Raw genomic sequence first — 27,412 nt, 5'->3', positions numbered from 1 at the left:
CAGCATGGACAGAAGTAGGTTAAAAAATGAAAAAGACAGTTGGGTGCAAAAGTCCTAGGATAAAAAAGTCCCCAGTCCTTGTAGGCACACCGGTACCAGGAGTGGAAAAAATGACAGTGCAGAATCTTTAACGACACAGAAACATTCTTACAATGTGGTTAGGCCAGGCTCAGAGGGAGGATGGCCCCCTGTTGTAGTAGGAAGTAGTAGCCCACAAAAAAATGACAGGCCAGAAAAGAACCATAAAGATGATAGAGTGGACTACTGAGGATAAGGAAAAAAATGATGTATTGTTACTATTATGCAAGAAGCCAAGGATTTATGGGATCATAGGAGATTACTAGGCTATTGACCTGGAGGTCATTTCAAGCCTAGCCATTTCATCCCAATGTAATACTACAGGGTCTCTAGTCAATACCCAGGATTGTATTTAGTAATGACTGCCCATGTCCAGGAGGGTTGTGGGCACTACCCTCAGTACGAATTTACTGTGCCCCATCCACTCATCCAGGTTCCTTTTAAACAGCATCATAGAAGTGCTCTACTTCACATGAATTGACAGCCTATTCCAAAGACGCGGCAGTCTCTGGGAGACAAATCTGTCCTTCCAGCACTTCCTATTCAAATTGCAGGCCATATTTAGGTCCCTGGAGATTTCAAGATGGAAGACATATCAAAAAGATTGAGAGAAATTGGAGGAAAGAAAAACAGTTTCACAAGTAAAACCGTCAAAAGCTTTAGATGCAAATTTGTGTTCATTAGTACAACAGATTCATGAAAAATATTATATGGGTCAGGAAGCATTGGGCTGTTTAGAAAAATAAGTGACTGAGGAAGTGTGAAAATACAGTGAACAAAATCTAGAGATTTTTGAAAGATATAAAAAAAGAAACATGGGCATAGGAAAGAAAGAGATATGATATGGTACAATATTTACGCAAAGGAGAGACACAAACTAATCAATACAAAAAAAAGATATTTGAAGAGAAGTACAGGCAAAAGCACCCAGATATGGAAACTTTCATAATACAAAATATAAGATCACAAAGGGGGAATGTAGAAGAAGATTAGTCAAGTAGAAATTAAACAAATGGAAACTGAAGCTATGGAATACCTGCCAAAGTGAAGGATTTAGTGTAGAAAGTCTAACACAGGTTATGTTGCAGCATGATGGAACAATAAGTCCCCAAAGTAAGGAGAAACAGAAGCAGAGGGAGGCATCTGAAGAAGAAATATGCACATGGGAAACAAAAAGATATTTAATCTGGTAAAAAAATGTATGCAAAGGAGAAAGCAAAATTAATCAATAAAAAATAGCACCAAAGATATTTGAAGAGAAATATAGGCAAAAGCATCTGAATATGGAAAATTTTACAATACAAAAAATAAGAAAACAAAGTGGGAAAGTAGAAAAGAGGATTAATAATGGTGAAGTTAAAGAAAATGAAACTAAAGTTATGCATTACCAGTGAAGGGAAGGAGTTTGTGTAGAAAATCCGACACTGGTAGCATCACAGCATGATAAAACAATGAGTCCCCAAATTAAGGAGAAACCAGTGGAGCAGGAAGCATCTAATCAGCTGCCATATGAAGATACTTTGGAGCCTTCAGCAGGAAGTTAGTACAAAAGTTCAGCTGGAGCTGCACAACAAGGGAAGGTGCAAGAAACAGTGGCAGCTCTGACGCAGTTGCAGAGTGATAGGCCAGTGAGTTCTCATGGCAAAGTGTAACAGATGACACAGGATGAAGCTGAAGAGACTATGTCACAGGAAGATGTTCTGGAACATTATGTAGAATGCCTGCAGGAAATGGGGAATAAAGAATGTGCCCTTAGTTTAGAAGACATGATCTAAAGGAAGAGTTGACTGATTTAATAGAGATGGGTAGACATAGTAAGATCAATAAAAGAAATAAATTACAGAAAGTCAATAAAATCTAAAATGTTAGAATGTTAATCTGCAGATAAATTAATAACAGTCTTTCCAGAAAAACACAGGGAAATAAGGGAAAGGAAGGGAAGAAATCAAATGCCATCACGGAACTATCGGGCAGAGAAAACTATAAAGCAATTAAGACAAGGAGTGTCACTGTCTGAAGAGTACAGAAGAGGGACCAGATCTATCGTACACCATTGCAAATCTTATTCTTCTTTTGGCTTTTCCCAATTAGAGGTCACCACAGCAGATCACCTGTCCGCTCATGACTGGCAGTGGAGATTTACGGTGTCAAGTTGCCAGCCCGGCACCCAACCTTCCACAGTATTCACACACATGCACACACTCACACCTAGGGGCAGTTTAGAGTGTCCAATCCACCTACAGCATGTCTTTGGGACATGGGAGGAAACCGGAGCACCCGGAGGAAACCCACGAGACCACAGGGAGGACATGCAGACTCCACACAGAAGGCACCCCAGCCGAGCATTGCAAATAATAAACTAAACTAAAAATATCAGCACAGGCAGAAAAACTTAGATGATATGTAGATAAATATAAAGGAAAAGTACAAAATAGGCAATTCACTGGAAACAAGGCAAAAGAAATAATAGACACATTTTGGAGAAATATCTTTGAAGACCATGTAGAACGTAAAAATGCTGAATGGATAGAAGAAGTAAAAAGAAACAGTAAGAAGTTCAAATGTACAGGATATGAAATGGGATGAAGTAATGGACAGAGAAACTAAAACAGAATTAAGAAAATCTATTAACTGAAAAAACAAAATTAAGAAAAGCTTCTAAATGAAAAGCCCCAGGCCCAGATGCAGTACCTAACCTCTGGCTAAAAGTATTAACATATTTACTCTGAGTAAGAACTATTTATATGTGCATTCCAAACAGATACCAACCTAGTAAACAACAGAAAAAATGTTACTCCTCAAAAGCGAACCTACAAGCTACCTTAAAACTACAGACTAATAACTTACCTTCCATCAATGTGTAAGCTATATACTGGAAGTGATGCCAATAGAGTTTATCCTCACAGCAAGTGGTTCTCCGATTCGATCCTCAGCTGGGGTGCCTTCTGTGTGGAGTCTGCATGTCCTCCCTGTGGTCAGGTGGGTTTCCTCCAGGTGCTCCGGTTTCCTCCCATATCCCAAGGACATGCTGTAGGTGGATTGGAGTGTGTGTGTGTGTGTGTGTGTGTGTGTGTGTGTGTGTGTGTGTGTGTGTGTGTGTGTGTGTGTGTGCGCCTTCTGGTTGGGCACCGGGCTGGCAACTCGACACCGTAAAACTCCACTGCCAGTCATGAGCAGACAGGTGATCCACTGTGGCGACCCCTAACTGGGAAAAAGCCAGAAGAAGAAGATGCTAGTAGAGTTTATAGTCATTTAGAAGAAAACTCAAATATGGCAATAGAACAAAAGGGTACAAAAGAAAGTCATATGGAACAAAGGATCATTTGTTGTTAAATAAAGTCATAATGGAGCACTGTAAAAAAAAGGGGAAGAATCTAAGTAAGGCATGGATAGACTACAAAAAAGCATCTGACAGCATCCCACATTTATGGATGGAGGAGTGCTTACAGATGTATAAGATACAACTTACATTGATCAGTTACATTACAGTGACCATGAAACTGTGGCAAACCACTCTGCAGCTAAGTCATGATAAAGGACAAATTATTATCCCAGGGATAAAAATTCAGAAGGGGTGACTCTGTCACTGCTGCTTTGTCATACTCTTAACCCATTAAGTTGTCTACTTAACAGATTAGGTCATGGTTTCAATCTGACTTCCAAAAAACAACAAAGTGTAAAGACTTCTCATCTTTTTGTGGATGATTTCAAACTGTGTAGTTCATCAGATGAGAAACTGAAAGCACAACTGCAAGTGGTCAAAACGTTCTCAGATGATGTAAGAATGCCATTTGGTCTTGATAAATGTGCAAAAGCAGCCTTTAAATCAGGAAAGCTGTAGCACCAAGAAAATATCACTCTGGGACAGTGTGATAAAAAGGAATTTGAGCAGGATGGAGTGTATAAATAGTTGGGAACTGATGAAGGATTGACAATAAAACTGAAAATAGCCATAACATAGTGGAACAAAGTCCAAGCTATAAACCTGTTTGTTCTTCCTGTTCTAACTTACAGTTTCGGGATGTTGACTGTCCCCGAAGTATTGGATCAGTTGAGCAGGAAAACAAAAATATGATTCACAATTAGCAAATGATTTATAAAAATCAGTGTATACCAAGATTATATATTCCCCATTCTGAAGGAGGTATGGGCTTCCTTGAAATTGATTACATGTATAAATCTGCAATTGTAGGACTGCATACATATCTGCTGACCTCACAAGATCCAAACATAGTGAATGTTTTGAACAAGTCTAAGATGGCTTCCTTGCTTAGTTTATCAGAAGCATATCGGTGTCATCTGGGAATGGAAATCAAACCAGAATTAGGAAGCACCTGAATGTGCCAAAAAAAACAAATAAAAGAATATAAGGTCAGATGAGAAGGCAAGAAATATGGTTGCAAGTACAGAAAACTCCTGCAATGACCTCATGTCAATCAGGACCTGATGCAGGAATGGTTACGGAGAGGTGAATTTAAACCAAAAGATACAAGGATAATATTGGCGGCCCAGGATAATGGATTATGTACACTTAGGTTTACAAAGTCCATTGAACATGTGGGAGAAACAGAAAAATGCAAGCTTTATAAAACAGAATTGGAAACAGTAGCACATTTGTTGCTGGGTGTGATACACTAATGGCAGAGGGCCTATATACTAAAAGGTATAATAGTGTGGCAAGACTGTTGCATTGAGGATTATGCAAACATTACAATATTAAAGTAGCTGAGAAGCATTGGAGCCACCAAGCATTATAGAAAATGATGAAGTTTATATCACATGGGATCACCCATTACCAACATTTCAAAAAATAGATGTGAGAAAACCATATGTACTAATCCATGAAAAGAGAACAAAAGTAGCATTGATAACTGAAATTGCTACACCCAATGATTACAGTGCCTTACGTACAGAGAGACACAAAATCATAAAATACTAGGATTTGCAGGCAGAAATGATGGCAATGTGAAAGAAGAATACCCAGTCAGTTCCAATAGTAGTAGGAGCAATGGGTCTCATTTAAAATAATTTACAGTCGCATTTAGATATGCTACCAATACATGTAACTCCATACTAATTACAGGAGGAGTCAATTCTGGGCACATTTTGGGTGCTGCAAAGAGCACTTTTGGCTAACATCAAAGACATAAAAAATACTAATTTCTTGAACTGTAATCATACATTGACTTGGGATTCATTTCCATTAAGGTTCTAGAAATATAAAATACTTGGAGAAATTAAGTGGCCAAATACAATAATCCCTTGTCAATGTATCCGACCAGGCACATGCTACACATGGAACGTACACAGAGGTTCCTCACAAAGAGAATACATGGCTTTAACAACATGTCCTATGCAGATCACCTTAAAGCCCTTTTCCTATTCTCTGTTTCCTACAGACTGTTCAGGTGTGATCTATGTCTGGCATGCAGGGCATTCCAAGATCCCTCTTGGATGGACCTCTTGCATAGCCACAAAACAAACAGCTTCAGAACTACCAATCTAGGGAGATAATCCTTGTTTGTAACATAAACAGGACATGTTGGAGGGACAGATATACATCACAGAGAATATCTATTTTCTGGAACAGGCTTCCCACCCATGTAAAACAGAATTCTTCCCTGACTATATTCAACTATTCAAGCTTAACTTGGACCACTGGATGGGAAATCAGAAATTTACCCGTGGTTTGTCACCTATGTCTCTGTTAGAGTCAACCTGTAAGTGTTTGACCACTCATACTTTAGCTTACATGTAACCCAAAAAATAATCTCTGGGACACCAAACTTGTTGGATACATTTGGGATGCATGGCTAGGCTTAAAAAGGCCCTTGTTGTTATTAGCCTAGTATATACGTATGTATACATAAGCAATTTAACTCACAATGCAAGAAGTCTAGTTAGCAACAGATCAGCTAATGCTGTGACTGTTGTTACATACACATTGCAGGTACCATGCCAGGGCTAAGCTCTATTTACACAACATATATATGAATAATATATGGCATAGAAAGACAGTCCACAGCCAGATGTACATACTCATTAAACATTTGGGCATGAATACCAGTCCTGCATACACCAAGATAGGTACAACAGAAATATTAGCAAATGTGAGTGCGTTGTTGTAATATGGGTTCTAGGCATATAGAAAAGAAAGGGAAAACAAAGGAAGTGGGGTGGTGGGGTGCAAATGAGCGTTTGAAATGTGATACTATGTACTGTGGAAAGGAATGAAAGGTACATCAAGGCTGGTTTTGAGGATGGAAAAGGAAGAAGGAGCTCAGGGTTGGGAGGCTCCAGTACTTGGATCACCAGGTGCAGAAAGTAGAGTGACTGACTCACCAACAACACTTGTAAAGAGAATAAAGGGATAGTTATTGGAGACCTTAAAAGTGTAGTAATAATGTTTTAGAGTGCTAATGTCCAGGGTTGAAGGTAGAGAATAGGGAAATAGCAGCAGCTTTAAAGAATAGTAGTTTTCAGCAGGGCGTGAGAACCTTAACAAGAAAAGGAAGCATGTAATTTTAACTTCAACATTTAACTGGGTAAATAAACTTGTCATCAGATTCTTTTCAGCCACAATCAACCCACAAAATCAAAGACTAATGTATGCAACCAGTTATCCATGTCTATGAATGTGCCTTCAAGAATGTGGAACAGATGGATAATGGAATAGCAGTAAGAAAAATACTTACAGTTGTGATTTATCCAATGAGTGGTACACAGTCTCTGACTTCCATCTCATGGGAAACAAAAACTAAAGATTATACAAACATAGATTCATTATGTTAGGAAGAGCAGTAGTAATATAATAAGGGGGCAGCTGTAGACCTAGAGGGTTGTATCAAGAATAGGGTCAAGAAAGGAAAAAAATAAAAGTTTTAGTAGTCATCCAAACTGGCTAAAATGGAGACAAAAGAGTGAGGAATTGAAGAAAAAATTATGTAGGTGATAGCATAAAAGAGGAAGGAAGATAAAATGAACAATAAGGAGGACAGATAAACACAGCAAATATAACCTGATTGGGTGAATATATACTAGAGAAGGTGATGATCAAAGGATGGATTACAGAATGAGCAAAATAATTTTTTCAGAAACACTATGGGTTACAGGTCACTAAATTAATTCTTCAGCTTAACATTTAGAAAGCAACTGGGCAGTGTGTTATCCTAGGTAAGTAGTGCATGTATAAACATGGATCAATTGAAAAGAACAAAGTAGAAAAAAGCTCAAGAAAGTTAGGAGGGATAAATTACAGAGTCCCAAAGATACATCTCCGTGTAACTAAAATGCTGGCAGGCAAGCTGGGTAATCAATAAAGAAACCTCTGTAATTTCAATTAAGAAACTGAAGTGATATAAAATTAGAAGATGGTACCAGTAGCTAATTTACAAAATGGTGGATCATAGTCTAGACTCTAGTAGGTAAAAGTCTGACTTCCATCTATGGACAGGTTATGGCAAAATTTCTGCTAGGCAGGTTGGCAAGTTTCCACAATGTGCCATGATCCTGTCATTCCAGCACAACAACCTGAACCTGAAGGAAAATAGTGTAAGATGGTCTCATGGAAATACTGTTTGTCATATATCGTAGTGGGGCATCAAGTTCATTGCTTGAGCCAATGACCAGGGCTGGTCAGTGAATGGGCTCAAGGATGCCTAGGATAGACAGATGATGGGACAGGTTAGGTCAGAGAAAGGGCAGCTGCAACACTCAGGTAGGCTTAGTAAACCATAATATGTTGATCTACGAGTGTATTTTGTTTGTTTCTTATTTACTGTTTTAAGACTTTTTATTAGACAACCTGCATGGCATTAATGTGGTATCATCTAACATATCTAGGGGTCCTGAAGCCGTGATTGAACATACATTTGTTTGAACAGGTCTAAAGCTGGTGCCTTTACTTTAACGTTCAAATAATCAAATATACATTACTGTGAATGTCAGTTTTGTCAAACAGATAAGTGGGTTCATATGAGGAGGGGTACATGAGTATATACAAGTTAGAATCAGGGCAAGGGTTAGGTAAGGGGGTAGGTTTATTGTCTGTGTATGCATCAGTTATGTGGGTTATGTTAAAGGTTAAATAAGGAGATAGATCTAGTATGGTGTATGTGTGTGTGTGTCTGAACTTGTCTTGTGTAGTGGCAGAGTTACAGAAAGACTTTTTTTAAGGCAAAGTGTCTGGGTAGTGGCAGGGTTAGGTTTATGATTAGTAGCATGCATTACTAAGGTGGACATGAGGGAAGCCTAACCTTGCCCCTAACCCTACACCTTACCTTAAGAAAACCTCTCAGTAACACTACTACTCTTCAGACAAATCTGGGCTAGTGCTACGAAGGGCCTTTGGTGTAAAGACTGCAAAAGAAAATTATTTTCCTTTGGCAATTTTTTGTAGATTCATTGTTAGGGATTTTCAGTAATATGAATGTTCCATCCCTCTTTTTGCACATTTTTTTTGTGTTCAGCATTTAAGCGGTTCAATCAAACACACACACACACACACACATTGTGCAACCATTTCTGCTTTGAAGTTAAAACAGATGGACAAATTGAAGAGTCATGATAAAGCAAAATACATGTGCACTTCTGCTACCAGTTTTGATTTGATATTGCTGTATTACAAAATTCATGTATCACTTCTGCCACTGAGTCCACAAATCATTATTATATTCAAAAGAATTCTGAAAAAAAATCCAGAATAACTCGCAGCAGTTGCGTCTGCAGATACTTGGTATTTTTTACTTATAAATTATATGACCTATTCCCTTAGCAGTATCACAAGCAAGTTCATACTATATTCTTTTGAACTTACTGTCTCAGAACTCATGGCAGAAAAGTTACTGTATTTGCAATGGTTATATATGGTCCAGTCTATCATCCACTTGCTGAAGTATTTTTCTTTCTCTCTCTTTCCAGTCTTGAGTGCACTTTTGAAAAATCTGAGAATTCTGATTTGAAGGAAATGCTATGATTATCACTAAGGGGGGGATCTGTCACTTGGAAAACTCAGTCTGTTGTTGCCAGCCCTTTGAAATGAGTCCTCCTGCTAATGGTGCATCCACACCTCATTCTTTGATAGAGGGCGAATATCATGAAAGGATGCCCCATGTTTTTTCTCTGAAGCATCACTCTGAGCATGGAACATCTATGTGAAAGCTAAGGTCTGCAGAATGGCAGACAGTGTGACTTACAGCTAAGACCATTTTTTTCTGCTAACCAATCACATATATGTATTGAAGTCTAACTTATATTCTTAATGCCAGAACTGACTCCTCTTCCAGTCCTGTTAGTAACATAATCCTGCTGGAAATTTACTCAAGGAAGATGTTTCATATTCATTGTGATCCTCAACATCTAGCAAAGTCAATGAAAAATGTGAATATTTCAAAGTTGATGAGTTAATTTAACTTGAATACAATATCTATAAAGCTGAGCATTTTGACCGTAAAAGCATTATGGATTAATGCAATTTTTAAATCCTTAGATTTTGGCAGAATGGAAGCAGAAGTTTGAAGAATCCCAGAGTGAGCTGGAAGCCTCACAGAAGGAAGCTCGTTCCCTTAGTACTGAGCTCTTTAAGCTGAAGAATGCCTATGAAGAATCCCTTGAGCATCTGGAGACCCTTAAGAGGGAGAACAAGAATCTACAAGGTAAAGAGTGATCGACCGTCTTTCAGGGTCAGGGCATTGTGTTAAACGCTGGGATTTTAACTAAGATGTAGTTTGTTGTTTTGGTAACTGCATAAAACACTGGCTCTGCTAAAAACAACCAAACTAGTCACATAACATTAGGCTGTGTTTTCTTCAGAGATGCAACCAACATGAGCTGACTAGTACCTTTAAATCTCTTTTATTGTCTTCAGACTGAGTAGGGTTGAAAAGTAAGCCTAACAGACAGAGTATGTCACAGAAGTAGAGCAGGTAGGAGATTGTCTCCTGTAGTCTAAGTTTCACCAATCCTAGAAGTGGTATTATTGTTATTATTATTATTATTATTATTATTAATATTGTTATTATTAATAATATTATTATTACTATTATTATTATTAATATTGTTATTATTATGAATATTATTGTTACTATTATTATTATTACTATCATTAATATTGTTATGCTTTTTCACTCTGTTCTCTTATAAATAAAGCGATCCCAAGTGCAGCTGTTAGGACTAAATGCCACAGTTCTCATGTTTTCTGCTAATGTGAGATGCTTGAGAACACGTGGGAATGCAGCAGGTTATCCTGGAACTGTGAAATAGTTCTGGGCCTTGTTTGTCTGCAGTTTTCTAAGCCTTAGAAGTTTATCCTTCTTATGAATGACACAGACATGATACAAGGCAGAAAATATCACCTCAAGTTTCAACACCAAACTGTACATCTATAGAGGGCTGACAGGAACTGGTGTAATCAGTTTGTAGAAGTGCACCCAGACGGTTTGCTGTACTGGCTGTACAAGCTTGCTACTGGAACGGAAGTGGAAGCAGAGAAAAAATAGGGCACTGTGACAGAAATGTAACTCTTATGTGATGGACTGTCAGAAATCTGATCACAAAGGAGTGGCATTTTCTAATAGATTCAGAATTTAAAATTGCAAAAATCACTAAAAAGTCTCTTGTATCATTTTGGCGTGAGCTACTCTATTCCCACACACCTGCTACTTATATATATTAACTCTGAGATCACTGTATACTGGAGCAAGAGAAATCCCTGAAATAACGCAATCTTGATCTTCAAGTAAAACTCATGAAAACTGCACATTAGTAATAGTACAATAGAACGTTATTCACTAATGACTCAGATTTAAGCCTACCATTTAAAAATAAATCTACATTTAGCTTTGAAATGTATCTGTTTCTCATTAAAAATCTTAAGAGTCCTGATTTTGGTGTGGTGCACAATGCCCCTGGACATTTTAAAGACATAAATTTAACAAAATATATGTAAAATAACTTTTCAAGCAATCAAAGTGTGCATGGCACAGGTACTTCCTAAAACATTTTCAGTGTATATAATTATAGAAATGAATGACCACCTCTTAAAAATGGTACAGCATAAGAACAGCAGGCATGTGTTATTGCAACAAAATAATTAAAACCACTGTTACGTCAGATGACAGGCCTTAAATTCTTACACTGATCAGAGACTTTAGTGTTTGAGAGGGAGAATGGAGGCTTACAGTTAGGGATCAAGGAGTCAGGTTGGGAACTGGGTGGGAATTTTAGGTTTATAGTTTAGGTGTTGGTATTGCTATATAGTGTATAGAATCGAGTTTTGGGAGGACTATGCAGAGTTGGAGAATGGGCTACTGGGAGTTCAATTACCTGCTTTTTAGAACAAATGAGCAGGTGTTTCTCCAGCTACTAGCATCCAAACCAAAGGGTGAAAAGGACACACAGACAAATGATGCAGCAAAACCAGCAAGAAAAACCTAGCTAAGCTAGAGTTTTCACTGTGTAATACATTAAAACTACTGTAGTGGAGGCCCATGGGATATCTGCAAATGACCCCTTAAGGGCATAAAGTGTTTCGGCTACATAGCTTCTGAATGTCCATAATTTTTTACTTTTCAAATCTTTCTGGTTACATTCAGTCCAATAAAGCCAAACCCCACTAGCTGTGGACATGCATATAAGCATGGAGGCACCTGTAGTAGACCAGTGTTCAGAATAAGTCTATTCAACTCATTGCTTTCTAAAAATTAAAGACTAAAAATGGAGAGTCTGAAAACAAAAAAATAAACTCACAAAAAATCTTTTCTTGCAATGAGGCAAGGCCCCCATACCCCCACATATGTAGGGAACAGAGCATGTCGCACCACAAAAAATTATATATATATATATATATATATATATATATATATATATATATATATATATATATATATATATATACACAGTACGCCAACTCCATGATCATACTGCAGTTGAGTAAAGGATAAAAACCCTTGGAAAACGCTCCATCAGATCACACAATACAAAATTTATGGGAAACTCACTTTGGCATTAAATTTACAAACTAAAGTTGCTCAACCAGCAATGCCTCCATGACACATAACTATGCCCTGCTGTAGTCAAGGATGCTGAGGCTGGTCTTCAGAAATACTGCAAAGGCTAACATTTGAGTATAAAAATGGAGGCTGGGACCTGATGTTTAAAAAGTGCACAACATTGCATTTTGGAGGAGGCATGTAAAACAAAGTTTTAATAGGGTGACCTTAAGCATGGCAGGACAAAAAAGGGCAAGAGGGTTATACCCAATCCCAAACCGAATCCTGCTGTGTAATATGGAAATGTATTGGGTAGAGCCAGTAAGATCTTAATGGGCGTATCACAAATAAAGGAATCGTTTCCATTCCACAGATTGTAGGGCCTTTCTTCCATTTACAAGACACTTGTTAAGATACAATATTGGGTACTCTATGCAGTAATATAGGTAATATTCAAAGTAATATTACACTTAGTGATGCCATACCATGCAGAGTTGCCAACATGGTGAGCATATGGAGGAGCTAGTATATGAGCAGGGACTTGAAAATGTGGGCATTTATCTATTACAGCAAGGAGAGTGGGTGGGTTATGATTCAAACTCATCACATTATGCATGGAATAAATGAGACAGCTGGGGCTGTTGAGGAAACAGAAAGGGAAAAGAAAGAAACAAGTATGTTGGCTGGATGAGGAACCTCTCGATTATACTAGATATAACCATGCCTCTCAGGGTCAGCAGCATGTAATGATAAGGACTGCCTTGAAGCATGTTTTGCTTGGGGTAGGAAAAAATGGAACAAGAGTAAAGGAGGACCATGACTGTGGGAGACAGCTGCAGTATTTGTCTGCCCTCGGCAAAACACATCTTAATCTGCTGACATCTTCAAGTGTTTGTATATCCATAGGCTGTTTGAACGACTCTTAAATTTCTGACCTTGTAAAATGCACAGGTAGAATCTCTGTGAGACTCAAGTGTAATAAGCCATTCTACAAAACATTTGTTGTTTCCCATCACTTTTCAGCCCCTCACCAAGATCCACAAAAATGCATGTATTTCTGTGACAGCCCTGCCCAGCGCCGCTATCTCCGTTTGATCCTCATCTTCCACACTCATTTTTATTTGTGAGGTTTAAATGATAACTTTGTCCACATGAGACCTATCTCATGCCTTCCTACTTCTAAACAGCAACCTTCATCTTTTCCTTGTGATTCAGTGGCTTCACTCTTGTATTCCTTGATCCTGGTGGCCTAATATATGCAGATGAAATGCTTTCCCTTATATTCATTTATCTTTTGACTTGGTTCGCTTTATCTACCAGCTAGAGCAGACGGCACGAGCATTATTATGACTCAGCATACCTAATTGAATCTCTGCAATTTTGCAGAAAGCTTTAAATTGTCCTTCATTAATACTCCTTTTGATGGTTCCACTCATTTTTGGACCATAAGTTAAAGAAACCCTCACTAGGAGCAAATAGGATGGTAAGACCCTATCTGCCACTGAAATACATGAATCCACCCTGCAGAAGGCAAAGGGGTGGTAAAAAGATGTGGTTCAGAAAATCCAAGGGTTATCACCAGGACACTCCTGGAGACAGACCGACCCCCCCCCCAGGCAGAGGGGGAGGTAACTTGAATGGATGTCACCCCAGGAGCAGAGGTGAACTGCATAACCAAGAGTTTCATGGTCCTTTCACTGTGAAACCCTATCCCTACTCCTGAGGGTTATCTGACTGCTGCATTCTGGAGATAGTTGGGGGCAGTTTCCTAACACCCACAAGCCTGGCAAGACATTTCATCAGATTTCTGGGTGTTAAGGATAATTACCTAATTACCAGAGGCTATACCATTCCTTTTTCTTACCCTCCAAAAAAGAAATTAAAGTTCCACCCAGTCAGTTGGAATCTGCACCAACAGAGGTCTCAGAGTTGCTAGAAAAAAAAGAGTCATCCAACAGACCCCCCCAAGACTAGTGATCTTATCAAGATCCAGAGTCAATTCCAGGTTCTTTTTAGTTCCAAAACTGAGACTGGGGACCTCAGGCCAATTTTGGACTCATCTCAATCAAGTCATGAGACAGGCAAAGTTCCAGATGGTCATGGTACAGTGAATATTATCTCTCCTTAGGAAGGATAATTAGATGTGTTCTATAGATTTCTGGAACACCTACTATCACATAAAGATACAAAGACAATCCAGGAGATTTCTGCATTTCTGGCTGGGAGCCAATCATTTTCAATTCAGAGCACTACCCTTCAGTCTCACCATAGCCTTCTGGGTGTTCACAAAAGTTATGGCAGTGGTATCTAGTCATCTTCGATTCCAAGGGATCTCCAACCTAGAAGATTGGTTCCTTACTGCTGCTTCCAGGGTTCTACTGGGACAACACCAGAATCTATTACTCCAGCTTATACAATTACTGGGGATCGCAGTCCATCAACTGAAAAGACAACTTTCTCACATGCAGCAAACAGAGTTTACAGGATGTCACATCTACACGGTCCTTCAAATTGCCAGGCTTCCAGTCACCAGAGTGCTATCCCTTTGTCCCGTAACCTCTCAGGTAATTCAGCAGCTTCTTCCTCAAGCAAGGTCGATTCTTCATTTGTTAAGTTTGGTTGGTCTAACTATTACACTAGTTCTGCTGGTGAGATATCACATGAGAGTATTACAGTGAGCTCTTTTAGTCCAATGGTTACAGAGTATACGCCACCTGTATACCAAGATTCATCTCAAGTTTGCAGAAATCATATCAAATGGTGGTAACCTCTACATCAGTACCAGAAGGAAGAACCTTTGGTCCACCAAACCCCCGGGCCACAGTAACAACAGATGCTTCCCTTTTGGGGTGGGGAGGGCATTTCAAAGGGAAGATGGTTCATGGTGCTTGGCTACCCCTGGAGGCCAACTTTCACATCAATATCTTGGAGAGGAGAAAAGCCCTCCTAGCACTGCAGGCTTTTCAGGACTTCCTCTCCAAGGGTGTGATATCTATCCAGATGGACAAAATGGCATTATTCTGCCACATCAACAAACAAGGAAGAACATGATCATATCCACTTTGCTGGGAAGCCATGAGAGTGGGATAATGGTTGACATCTTCCCATTGTTTTCTGATAGCAATGCACATCCCGGGGGTGTCAAATGTGCTAGTGGACAAGTTGAGCAGGTTGATTCTACTGCAACACTGTGGTCCCTCAACCAGACAGTGGCAACAAAAAAATTCAGCTGCTGGGACCAACCTTGCTGCAATTTCTGACTCATACCTGATCAGCAATACATCAGTTCTATGCACTGATCCCTCCATAGGGACAGTTACCAAGGGATGCTATAGTTCACAATTGGCCTTCAGGTCTCCTTTATGCTTCTTCCAATACCACTTTTAACAAAATTCATTTAGAAAGCCAGAAGGTGAAAGACCAGAATGATATGCGTTGCTCCATTTTGGCCCCATCAGGTTTGGTTACCCTTCTTTTGCCCTCACATAATACATTGCCTTGGGTGCTGAATCCCAATCCAGATCTCCTGAGTCACCCATCTGGATTGCCTCTATTGGATCTAAAAGCCCTAAAGCTGACTGCATGGTTCTTCCAACTCTACCAACAGCCAGAGATGCTAGGCTATTATCTTTAGTGCTCCACATTATTTCTGCCTCTCAAAAACAGTCTAGCAAAACAAAAATATCAAAGCAAATGGAAACATTTTTCTATCTGGGCTTCCTCAAAAGGATTAGAGACCTTTTCTGCTCGTCTACCATGGATTTTAGATTTCCTATCATAACTTTTTTTCTGAAAGGGTCCAGTTTCTCCACTATCAAGGTACAGATGACTGCCACTTCAAATTTTCACTTAGGGCATAATGACACCTCTATACCTTCTCTAAAAATCTCCAAAGTCTTCCTTAAGGGTGCTGTAAAGATTAATTTGTTAGCAGACACAATATAATGCAGCTACTTAAATCCAAACATGGACAGTCAAAGATTCCGGATGCAAACACATTTTATTATAAAGTACTGATACTGGAATCTCACAACATAGAGAGAGATTCAACTGTATACTCAGATGCAATTCCTTTTATATCTTAAATTTAAATAAAAGAAAGGATTTTTTCATACAAAGTTCAAAGCTTTCTCAGCTTTTGACTGCATGGAAACACACACTTCCAAGACTGTGAGGAGTAACCAGACAAAACATTATGCAAACAGGGGTGCTTTGGTTTTGATAGGTTAATGTACTACTTTTCAGCAGACTTATCTCTTACACAATACCTAACTTTCTCTCAAGGCTAAATGACTACAAAAACATTTGCCATCCTTTTGCTATACTCTAATGAATTCCAAAAAAGACAAGTTGTTCTTCTTAGCTAATATGTGAAATATATATATGATACTGTGCAGTACTTTAAGCTAGCTGTGTATAAAAATATAAGCATCAATAGACATAAAAAATAACACACCCACATCAATGCTTTCTTACTCAGAACCCAAGACAGGGATCAATATTATATTTCAAGCCTTGACCCAAAAACCCTTCAAACCCGCAGCTCCGGTAGATTTCAAGTATCTCTCATGGAAGACCATTTTTCTTGTTACAATTACTTCCACTAAGCAGACTTCTGAATTACAAGCAGTATCCTGTAAACCACTATACCTCATTTTTCATAAAGACGGAGTAGCTTCCTACCAAAGGTGACATCTGAAGTAAGACTGAATCAGTCAGTTGATTTGCCAGTCTATTTTCCCAGGTTCCCAAACAAAGGAGAATATATCATACACATGCTAGATGTTTACAGACAGACATCTCAGATTCTATTTACATGAAAACAAGGCTATCATAATGCCAGATCAACTGTTTGCATCCTTCTCTAAAGATAAATTGGAAAAAGCATATTAAAAGTTACAATTTCCAAATGGCTGTTGGACTGCATTTCTTTTGTTTATAACGACTGTCATTTACTCCTACATATGAAACCAAAAGGCCATTCCACAAGAGCAATAGATACTTCTACAGCGTTCATGCAGCAGCATAGTCCACGGTTCACACTTTTGTGTCTCATTACAAATTGGATGAGCACATTCCTCCTTTGGTTCCAGTATTCTCAGTAATGTCCTTCCTTGATGCCACACAAGTGCTTTTTGAAGCTTGGGGATCTGTGACAAAGGTTGAATTGATCAAAAATATACATCAGATACAAAATGATGTACTTTCCATAATGATAAATCTGTGTTGTCTCATTTTCATCTGGTTCAGCATCCCTCCATCCTTCCCCCTTCCAGTATTGTCACTAACAGTTTCTGGTAAATGGGCAGACCTTAGCTGTCTCTTAAAGTTTCCTTTTGTACCTTACTGTGGTATAAGCATGTTCCCTAACTATGACACCTAAAAGTTATTCAGTTACAGGAGAAAATCTGTTTTTAGGTACAAGTTAGTAAACTGAATCTGAGGTAATTTAGTGTAAAGGAGAGGATTATGGGTAGGGGAGATGTCAGATCCTCGGATCCACAGCTTGGGAAGAAGGGACCAGGGTTGCATCCGATCAGATCTTACAACCCAAAGATTGAAACAGAAGAAAATGAAACAACACAGCTCTATTGTTATGGTAAGTACATAGCTTACATTTTTAAAAACTGTAAAATGCACCTCAGACCATCTAGAACCCCTGTGGCCCCAGATCCCCAGCTTAAAGCAGCTATTTCTACCCCAGTTTTTACAGTGTAGTCTTAGTTAGTTAGGGTGTTTTGAAAGGATTCAAAGTTAAAGAAAACTGAATTTCTTCCTTTACTCATGATTTTTGCTCAGGCCATCACTGGATGCAAAGTTTCTTGGAAAAAAAAACACTGTAAAATGCGTCTCAAAAAATCATCCAGAAACCTCCATGGTTTTTGGAGGCCTTGCAGACCCCAACTTAATACAGTTGTTTTCTACAGTTATTAGAGATCAGTCTTGCCTATGTGTTGAATGAATGAGCAAATGTACTAAAAACTGAAGATTAAGTCAAACTGTGAGAAAAAGGAAGAAAGAAGTCATCTAGATGGTGTGGGTAGGTCAGGATGGGGGCACTCAGGGATGGTGAAAGGGAGCACTATGCAGCCCTTTCTTCTTGGGAGCCAGCTAACCTTTGGCCATCCCTAACTATGTGTAAAATAGAAATGTGTTATAAAAGGGTTGTATGCAACATTATGTACTTCACAGCTGAAAGGAGCTGGTTCAGTTCAACATGCATTGTTTTAATACACAATGCTGATAGATCTAAATGTTGTTATTCTACAATGCCTTTCCTTTGCCATTTATTGTGGATCCCTAAGTTCTTTTTTTTTTAATTCAATCCCACAGAGGAAATATCTGACCTGTCTGAGCAACTTGGTGAAGGAGGAAAGAATATCCATGAGTTAGAGAAGATCAGAAAACAACTAGAGCAGGAGAAAGCAGAATTGCAGTCAGCACTGGAGGAAGCTGAGGTAGTACTTATGTTCATAAGCTTTCTATTTATCTAACTCCATTTTACTTCCTGATATTCTCTGAATGGGTAGTCTCCCATCTGACTGCTGTCATACATCGGAAAGGGGACTATGCTGTTTTTTTTTAACACTCTCTACCTGTTAACATTTGTTGGTAATTGTAGCTCTATTTCTCTTGGTGACTGTCATTATGAAAGGGGAAGTTGTGAACATTTGGTTAGTAAGCATACTGAATACAGTAATGTAGATGCACATTATGTTTTCTCTAAGGATACACTGCCGCACACCCACAAAGGTACAGGGATTCTTTATTAGTTGTACATTGAACACTCCTGTAAGTCATTCTGCCTTGACAAGGGAGCAACATACAGCTATACATGCAGAATTTTTCCTGACTTTCATACTTTATGGCTCCAGAAGTTTGCATCCATTACTAGACTAAAGGGACATACTCAGGCATGTAACATAGTGGTTCAGTTGTAAAATTCCTGCCTCATACCTCCGGGATTCATTCCTAACTTCTGGTATGTATGTGTCTGTGGATTTTTTCAAGTTCTGAATTTTTCCAATTTCCTCAGAGAAACATGCCAGTTAATTAGCCTCACTAAATTATACATATAATTTTACACCTCCTTTACAATCCAGGTTATGGCTAAAATTTATCCGTAGACCAACCCACTTCACAGGTTAACAAATCATAAATAAATAAGTGAACATACCCTACATGCCTCATAATGAACTTAGGCTTTTACTTGTGTATTACAACAAGTGATCCATTTCTTAAATTGTTCCTTGTCTTTTAGGCTTCCCTTGAACATGAAGAAGGAAAGATCCTTCGAGCACAGCTGGAATTCAATCAGGTCAAGGCCGACATTGAGAGGAAGTTGGCAGAGAAGGATGAGGAAATGGAGCAGGCCAAGAGGAACAATCAGAGAGTCATAGAGTCCCTTCAAACGTCTCTCGAAGCGGAGACGAGAAGTCGAAACGAGGCCTTAAGAATAAAGAAGAAAATGGAAGGTGATATGAATGAGATGGAAATTCAGCTCAGTCAAGCCAACAGACAGGCAACCGAGGCACACAAACAACTCAAAATACTGCAGGCTCATCTTAAGGTACTATTGTCACATTTTGCTCATTTTTATATAAATGATCAGAAAGGGTGACTCACCAGTATGTCCTTTTTTCCATACTCTTAACTAGGATACACAGATACAGCTTGATGATGTCATGAGGGTTAATGACGACCTAAAAGAAAACAATGCAATGGTGGAACGACGCAGTGCACTCCTACAGGCAGAGCTTGAGGAGCTCAGAGGCGTAGTGGAGCAAACAGAGCGAGCTCGCAAACTGGCAGAACAGGAGCTTATTGAGACAAGTGAGAGGGTACAACTTCTGCACTCCCAGGTAACATCTTCCACAGGATGCTTTAGTTTTAATTTTCAAGGGATGAGGAAAGGAGGAGGCAGTTATTTGTACAGATGTCCTTCTGTACTTCGGAAAGCTGCCTTGAGAAAAGGCTAAAGTATCTGTTAGTCACATTGTTCTCACACTGTTCTGCACAAGCATTTCATCCTACTTTATGCGTCAAAAAGCACAGGTATTAATGAAGCAGTACACAGGTTCTTATTAACAGGTTTAATCTGGGGAAAAAGATTTATGTGAGTACCTAGTAAGGTTAAGTAACACTACCCCATAACATAAAGCTGTCATACTTTTTGTAATTAATTAGCCCCCTTTTATATGTGTAGGCTAGTGAAAATATTAGCATGATGATGTTTTGTGACATATTTACATTTTTATATAAAACATAAACATTTACGGTTTGTAAACTGCAATACCTACACAGTCCACTGGGATTATTTTCCAAGATTTGGGCTCCATATATCAGCCTTAAGCTAAGGAATGGAATCGCTGTCCTCATGCTGTCATGGACCACAAGCCATCTGCTGCTTTCAGTTTCGTAAGACATTATCTTTGCCTGCTGTTATCTATAAAATGTTGTCAAAATGCCCACTTATTTTATATAACAGATACATAAGTTTTCACTGTATTACTATTTAATGAAGTCCTCTGACATCCAAGAACAACTGACCCAATGTTTGCAGCGAGACAGATAGATAAGAAAAAGCTAGAGATGAGGAAAGAGTCCAAATTGGCATTCCTAGACCTGGAGAAAGCATATGACAAGGTCCCAAGAAAGCTGATTTTGGCAGTTCTGTGGTGGTATTACATCCCAGAAACATTGGTAAAATTAGTGCAGCTATGTGCAAGGACCCAATGACTCAAGCACAAACAGCGTTCAGTCTCACAGAAGGCTTTCCAGTGGGTGTGCACCAAGGTTTAGCTCTGAGCCCACTGCTGTTCATACTGGTGATGGACTACATTAGCAAACAGGTCAACGAGGACAGATCAACAAAGCTGCTATATGCAGACAACGTGGCATTACGGGCAGACTCTAAACCAGAATTCAGCAAAGGGTAGGGGAGTGGAATACAAAACTGAAGGCACATGGGATGTAACTGAGTACAGATAAGACAGTTGTAATGGCAGCAAATTGGGAAATCAGAAGAAGATGAGAACTGACATAGAAGGGAAAGTAGTGGAACAGGTTAACAGCCTCAAGTATTTTGGAGGGGTGGTTATGGAGAAGGGATGTCTGAATGAGGAGATCAAAGTTAAAATCAAAGGGGCTGCAGCCAACTGGCACATAGTGTCAGGTGTAGTGTATGACAGAAGAATGCCAAAGAATCTGAAAAGTAAGGTGTACAAAACAGTGGTTTGACCAATATTACTGTATGGTACAGAAACCAGGGCAGTAAAGGCAGAGCAGGTGAAGAAGCTAGAGGTGATGGAGATGAAGTGATTACAAAGGGTTGTGGGATGCAAATTGTGAGACAGACAAAGAAATCAGGGCATAAGAGGAGAAGCCAAAGTAGCTGCAATTGCAGTAAAAGTCAGACAGAACAGATTACAATAGTTTGGGCAGATGTAAAGAAAAGCAGAAGACAGTGTGGTGAAGATGATTTCGGAATAGACAGGAAGAAGGCAAGAGGAAATGTGGGTGCCCAGCAAACAGGTGGATGGACTGTGTAACAGAAGACCTGTGAGAGTCAGGCATGACTGTGAAAAAAGACAGGAATGTGGTATTGAAGAGAGAGAGATGGCGACACCCTGAACCCATACAGAAAATGGGAAAAAGGGGGGTGATGACGATGATTCTGACTTCTCTCAGAGATGGACTGAAGAAACAAAACTGCAGATGTAACATACTTTACTAGCAGGGCTTCTTTTTAAAATGTGTTTGCACAGATGGCGACAAAGGGCAAATCCATCACAGAAGGACAAAGGTGCACTTTATATATTATCTTCAGAGAGACCCTATGCAATTACATGTTAAACAGCTAGATTAATACAGAATGAAGAAAAAGGGTGCTCTAACATTTAGAAATGTGAATGAAGATCTAGCTGATAAAATTATTTGTGAGTACCACAAGTGCCAACACAGAGTACATTACAAAAGCATCTGTTAATGTTGCTTTCAGTCACCTAGGAAAACCCCGAAAGAAACACAAACACCTTATATTGTGGGGAGCCCTGAAAATCAAAAAAAAAACATATGACCTGCTCAAATATTCACACATATTCACACTACTAAATCATTTAAAATTTGGATCATATCTTTGCATTCCAGGACCTTAACTATTATGCTTCTCAGAGTCCTAAGTTAAAAAGACAATGAAGTGAACCAAGCAAATGCAATATTTTCTTAAAAAAGAAATCAAATTCAGTATCTAAAGAGTAATATTGCATTTTTTTTTAAATGGGTAAGCTTATATAAATAAAATGTTTATTTTATTTATTTATTATTTATTTTACATTTGTTAACCGGGATGGTCCGACTGGATACATGTCCTTTAACAGAGTTACATTGATAATTAGGCAAGTAAAATGAGCTGAAGAACTTAACAAAAACATAGGCTATTAAGACTGCCATTACTATTTCTGAGATTACTACAAATGTAACATTAATAACATATTATAATGACATAGAGTTAGACAGGATACATATTTCTTTATCACAGTAGACAAAGTATTTATCATCTTAGCTAGTTGTTTATGTTTTAGTTAATGGCACAGAGCTAGTCAAGCGTGATGTTATTTGGGAGAGAGTTCCATATTTTACCAGTAGTGTTGTTGACTGACTTAATGGCTTGTTGATATGTATATCAAATCTGAGTTTATTGTCAATGTTTGAAGCTATGTATATGGAACCTTGAGGAACTCTATGATGGGGTGTGAGTAGTTTATTTTTTTTGGGTTAGATAGGCATTTTATTGGTTGTGCATGCACTTTTTCCATAATTTTTTTAAGTGGTGATGTGATAGTATGGCTATAGCATAGTTGGATAGTTCTGTGGATGAACCTCCTTTGTGGAGTGGGAATAACATAGATATTTTCAAAATTGATCTGATAAAGGATGTGGACACTGGCTGTTGGTTAGCTAATGTCCTGTTATGCAACACTGATTATAAAGACAAATACAAGGGAGTGATAGTGCTTAGTAATGCACAGTTCATTTAACTGTGCCCTGTCGTGTGCTATGGTTGGATGGGACTGGTCCCTTACTCTATGAGATCTGACCCTAGGTGAAGTCACTGGCTACAAGTCAAGGACTTGCAGTGAGTACGCACCATGTAACTGTCTATGGTAGAAATCAATTAAAGGTATTGCATTATATTCATTAATGTAAAGTCACTGGCATCCCATAGAGATGCATAGCTAGTTATACCGACTGCCCACTCTGGCTGTATATTACTGTAGTGGGTTACAAATTGGCATGAGGGCTGGCACTATTATCAGTATGACAGGTGGAAAAAGAATGCATACAATACCAATGTTATGACCTTGGAGTAAGAATATGTAAATATCTAAACTGATCTACTAAATATAAGAGAGTGAGAAAGTTATATACTTGCTGATGAAGATTTTTCATAGGACAGACCTGCTAAATGCTCACTCATCCTTCTCTTAATAACTGCCAGTCTCAGAAATGTACACTGAAAACTGTGCCCAATTCCAAATGTAGTTACTAGATCTGATCATGTTTTGCTGCCATAGCTGAAACTTATTTTTTGGAAATGCGCTTTTTCATATTCTGACATTTTACACTATCTCAGTTCTTCACATTCCTGATTCTTTAACGCAGAAGTAAGCCACATTACAGGTAGGTGAATAACAAACTAAAATTAGAATTTACTTCTTCTGTCAATGGAGAAAGTCATAAGACCTTGCTGACCCTCTTCAAGAGAAATCTTGATGAGTGGATGGGAAATAGAAAATTCACCCCGGGGATAACTCCAGTGGCTCTACTCGACAGAGGCACTGGGAACTAAGGTTGGGGGGCACGATGCCTGGGTAATCCTATGGCTAGGCTTGTAAAGGCCTCAGACCCATTAGCCTAGTACACACCTATGAACCAATAAGACACTGTAAGAACAGTTTTGCTCAGTTTTGAAGAAACACTCACTTAAGGGAAGACAAAAGCCTGCACAGCATACAGCGGGTGTAATAATTCAGAAGTAGCAGAATGAATTCAGTAAGAACTATCTAATGTCAGTGGATATGTACTCAGTGAAGATTAAAAAGAGGAGTGAGAGAAATATGATGCATTCTAAATGCTATGATTAGGACAGCAAATTAAAAGAATAATAAAGGTGGGTCGGTAAAGGGGAAGATGGCAGAAGTCTCAACATGATAGTTGCTAAAATGTTTTGTTTTCTTGTTTTACAAAATCAGAAGAGTTTCTCAAATGGACTCTGCCAGCTGAAGAAAAGCTGACCCTAAATAAACCATATAGCAACTCCACCAGTAATAAAACATTCCAAACAATGAAACCTTGCAATGTTTCACTGGAAAAGGCATACATCTCAACCATAATGAATTCCTCGAAATTTCCCAGTTTTGAGGGCTATTTTGCCCCGAATTCCTGAGTGGCCCCATTAAATTCCAATTTATTTTTCTTTAGAATTTTTACATACCGCTGACATCATCACGCATTACCAGCATATCCGTGTAATATCATCAACAAGCAGGGGCATGTGCGATGATGTCAACGTAGCAAGATTGTGCCTGACTGCCTTTCCGAGACTCATCTCAGAGCTGGAGAGATTTAAAAAAAAAAAGTTATTTCGTTTATGGCCGGCCACAACCCACCCATGTCTTGCACCAGCCAGCCAAAGAGGACATCAAGTACTAGGTTTAATTACATTGCACTGGGCTACTGACTATACCTCGTGGGCTGTACTGTTGGTCATTGGACTTGTGAACGATAACTGTACTGACAGTAATATGGTAGTAAAGATCCCAACCAGTTTCTTTTCTCTAGGACATCACTGCAAGTAGCTTTGCAGGTTAGTTCTGTCTTAAAACAGTGAAGCCATCTCTGTTTTTTTTATGTTTTGGACGAACTACTAGGGTGTACTTGCAAAGGGAAAGTAAACCTGTGGTCCTAGTCATTTTAGACTTAAGAGTGGTATTTTAGTACCAGTAAAATAGACAGGACTGATATAGCCAACCAAAAATACTCAGCAGAGGTAGGAAATGCACCAGAGAGGTATTTCTCTGCCTTATCAGTCAGCCAGTGTCCCAAGTGCTACTTAATGTTAACTTAGTAACACCAAGTAGCATTTGGATGCAATAATAAAGGTCTGAGAAACAAACTTCTGTCTACCAGTTATTTGGAGTGTCTACTATATATTTGTTGGGGATTCAACAGTTCGCTGGCTGACTGATAAGGCAGAGAGATACCTCTCTCTGGTGCATTTCCTCCCTCTACTGAACATTTTTGGTTGGATAGACCGGTCCTGTCTATTTTACTGATAATAAAATATTACTCAAGTCTAAAAGGACTAGGACCTTTTTCTGGATACAGGTCTACTTTCCCTTTGCGAGTATACCCTAGCATTTTGTGTTGTTCCTTCAGTCCTATTTTAGGCCAAAGGCTATACTCGCAAGTCTGGGCCTCCTCCATTTGATTATGTTTTGAACAAATGGAAAAAATAATGCTGTTTAAGAAATATGTGTAGCAGTGTACCAAATTACACATCACATCTGTCCTCACGTACTGGTTGATGGAGTGAATTGTCAGGATCCTTTTAAATGCATGCTGTTTTGTGGATACTGGATAATGAACATTTCTGTTTTGTGTTATCTGCATGTAAACTTACTGTGATTGCAAACATGAGAATTCCCGATGTCCAGTGATGCTGGTTATTTAGTGAAAAGATGGATTACTGGTTTCTTCTTTGAGTTTCGCTTGATGGGAGATTACGCCTCTTTGATTTCCCCCTGTGAGCCTAGCTGGTATTATATACTGATATTAAGGCTTATGTGGGGGTTCTACGGTAGCGTTGTCGCCTCGCAGTAAGATGATGTCCTGTTCAATTCTCAGTTAGGGCATCTTCTGTGTGGAGACATGCATGAATGGGTGTACCTTCGTTGAAGGTTGTGCGTCAGGGCTGGCATGTAAAAATCTACTGCCAATCATCAGTGGACCGGAGTTCTGCTGTGGTGACCCCTAACCGGGAAAAGCAGAAAGACACAACAACAACAACAGACATAGATAAAAGATAAGGAAATAACTGCATTCATATGAATTGCTTGGATAAGGCAGTAGAGTTATTTTTAATGTAACTGTAAGGAGATTTTAGCATGGGTTTGTGAAAGTGTGTTTGTTCAGTGCATGGATGGTATCCTTTTATTCAAGTACCACTTTAAGTGAATCAGGGGTTATAGTTTGTCATGCTTTTTAAGTACAAGTAAAAAAACACAGGTTAAAACAGAATTCACAACTTTGAACAGATTAATTTAAACTTTATCGAGAGCAAAGGAAATGAGAGAGTGGATGGTTATCCATTTTGAACCAAAGTATTTTCACTGGGAAGCATTTGGTCTCAGACAAGAATAGCTTGTAAGTTTTGAACTGGATTTGTAACTATTAAAACCACACTGGTCAGTGTAAAACTCTTGAAAGTTGGAGCTCAGTTGTGCAGAGTCTTGCTTCATATATCCATGCTTAATTTTACAAATGTCATATTGTTGTATTTCTCAACTTTTCAAAAAAAGAGAAAAAAATGGAGCTTCCAGTTTATTTATGGATTGCCTTGCACTGTGTGAATAACAGTCACGTAAATCCCATTTTTCACTGTTGAACAATTTTTTTTTTGTTTCTTTCAGTATCTCACCATATCTGCATATGTAAACCATTTTTTCACTCTTAGCTTAGCCTGCTAGTGTAGATCTCTTATTGTAACCACTTACTGGGTGGTTTTAAGTTGATAGCTATTTGTTGGTATCCAGAAAAGGATCTTGTTTAATGGTCATTTTTAATTTTAATCAGGCTAAGGAAGGACATGCTAGTGAACCATACTGTGCACGATCCACCCATTTTTTTGTACCCCCACCTTATCCACTTTAGGTTAGATAGTGACCAGAGTCTGTCCTGTCAAGCAATAGGCACAGGGCAGAAATGGAAAACCAGTCCACTACAAGGCACACTCACTGTTTCAAATACACATGTTTATCATTGCCAATCCACTTATTCCTTAATGAGGGGGGAATGTGGGGATCCACATTAAAACACATATGGACCTGGGAAGAACATGTACATTCCACCAAAAAAGGCACCACTTCTAAGAATCAAATCAGGGAGCCAAGAAATGTGAAGCAGTAACATACTAACTGTTATTATGTAAACATAATATCATGTTCAGACACACTGCTGCATCAAGACACATCAATGTGCCATTATATTAAATTACTGTGAGTGCTTGCAAAGCCTTCAGTAAAACTCCTGCTAAGTATAATTTCACTGACAAGTATTTATGTGAC

At 38.8% G+C, this 27,412-nt stretch overlaps 2 protein-coding genes across 2 annotated transcripts in view; one reads left to right on the top strand and one right to left on the bottom strand.

The window, feature by feature from the left end:
- LOC122790335 (zinc finger protein 239-like) overlaps positions 1-27,412 on the bottom strand; it is a 1,358,627-nt gene that overhangs the window by 1,091,381 nt on the left and 239,834 nt on the right. The gene's annotated exons all lie outside the window — the stretch shown is intronic.
- The window catches only part of LOC122790334 (myosin-6-like), a 353,888-nt gene that overhangs the window by 311,625 nt on the left and 14,851 nt on the right, over positions 1-27,412 (top strand). The window contains 4 exon segments of the mRNA XM_044057853.1: positions 9,566-9,731; positions 18,399-18,523; positions 19,327-19,635; positions 19,724-19,927. Coding sequence (XP_043913788.1) covers positions 9,566-9,731; positions 18,399-18,523; positions 19,327-19,635; positions 19,724-19,927 — 804 coding nt within the window.

This window comes from Protopterus annectens, chromosome 16.part0 (genome assembly GCF_019279795.1).
Source record: "Protopterus annectens isolate FY-2018-M chromosome 16.part0, PAN1.0, whole genome shotgun sequence".
Taxonomy (NCBI): Eukaryota; Metazoa; Chordata; order Ceratodontiformes; family Protopteridae; genus Protopterus; species Protopterus annectens.
This window is presented reverse-complemented; position numbering and strand designations above follow the sequence as displayed.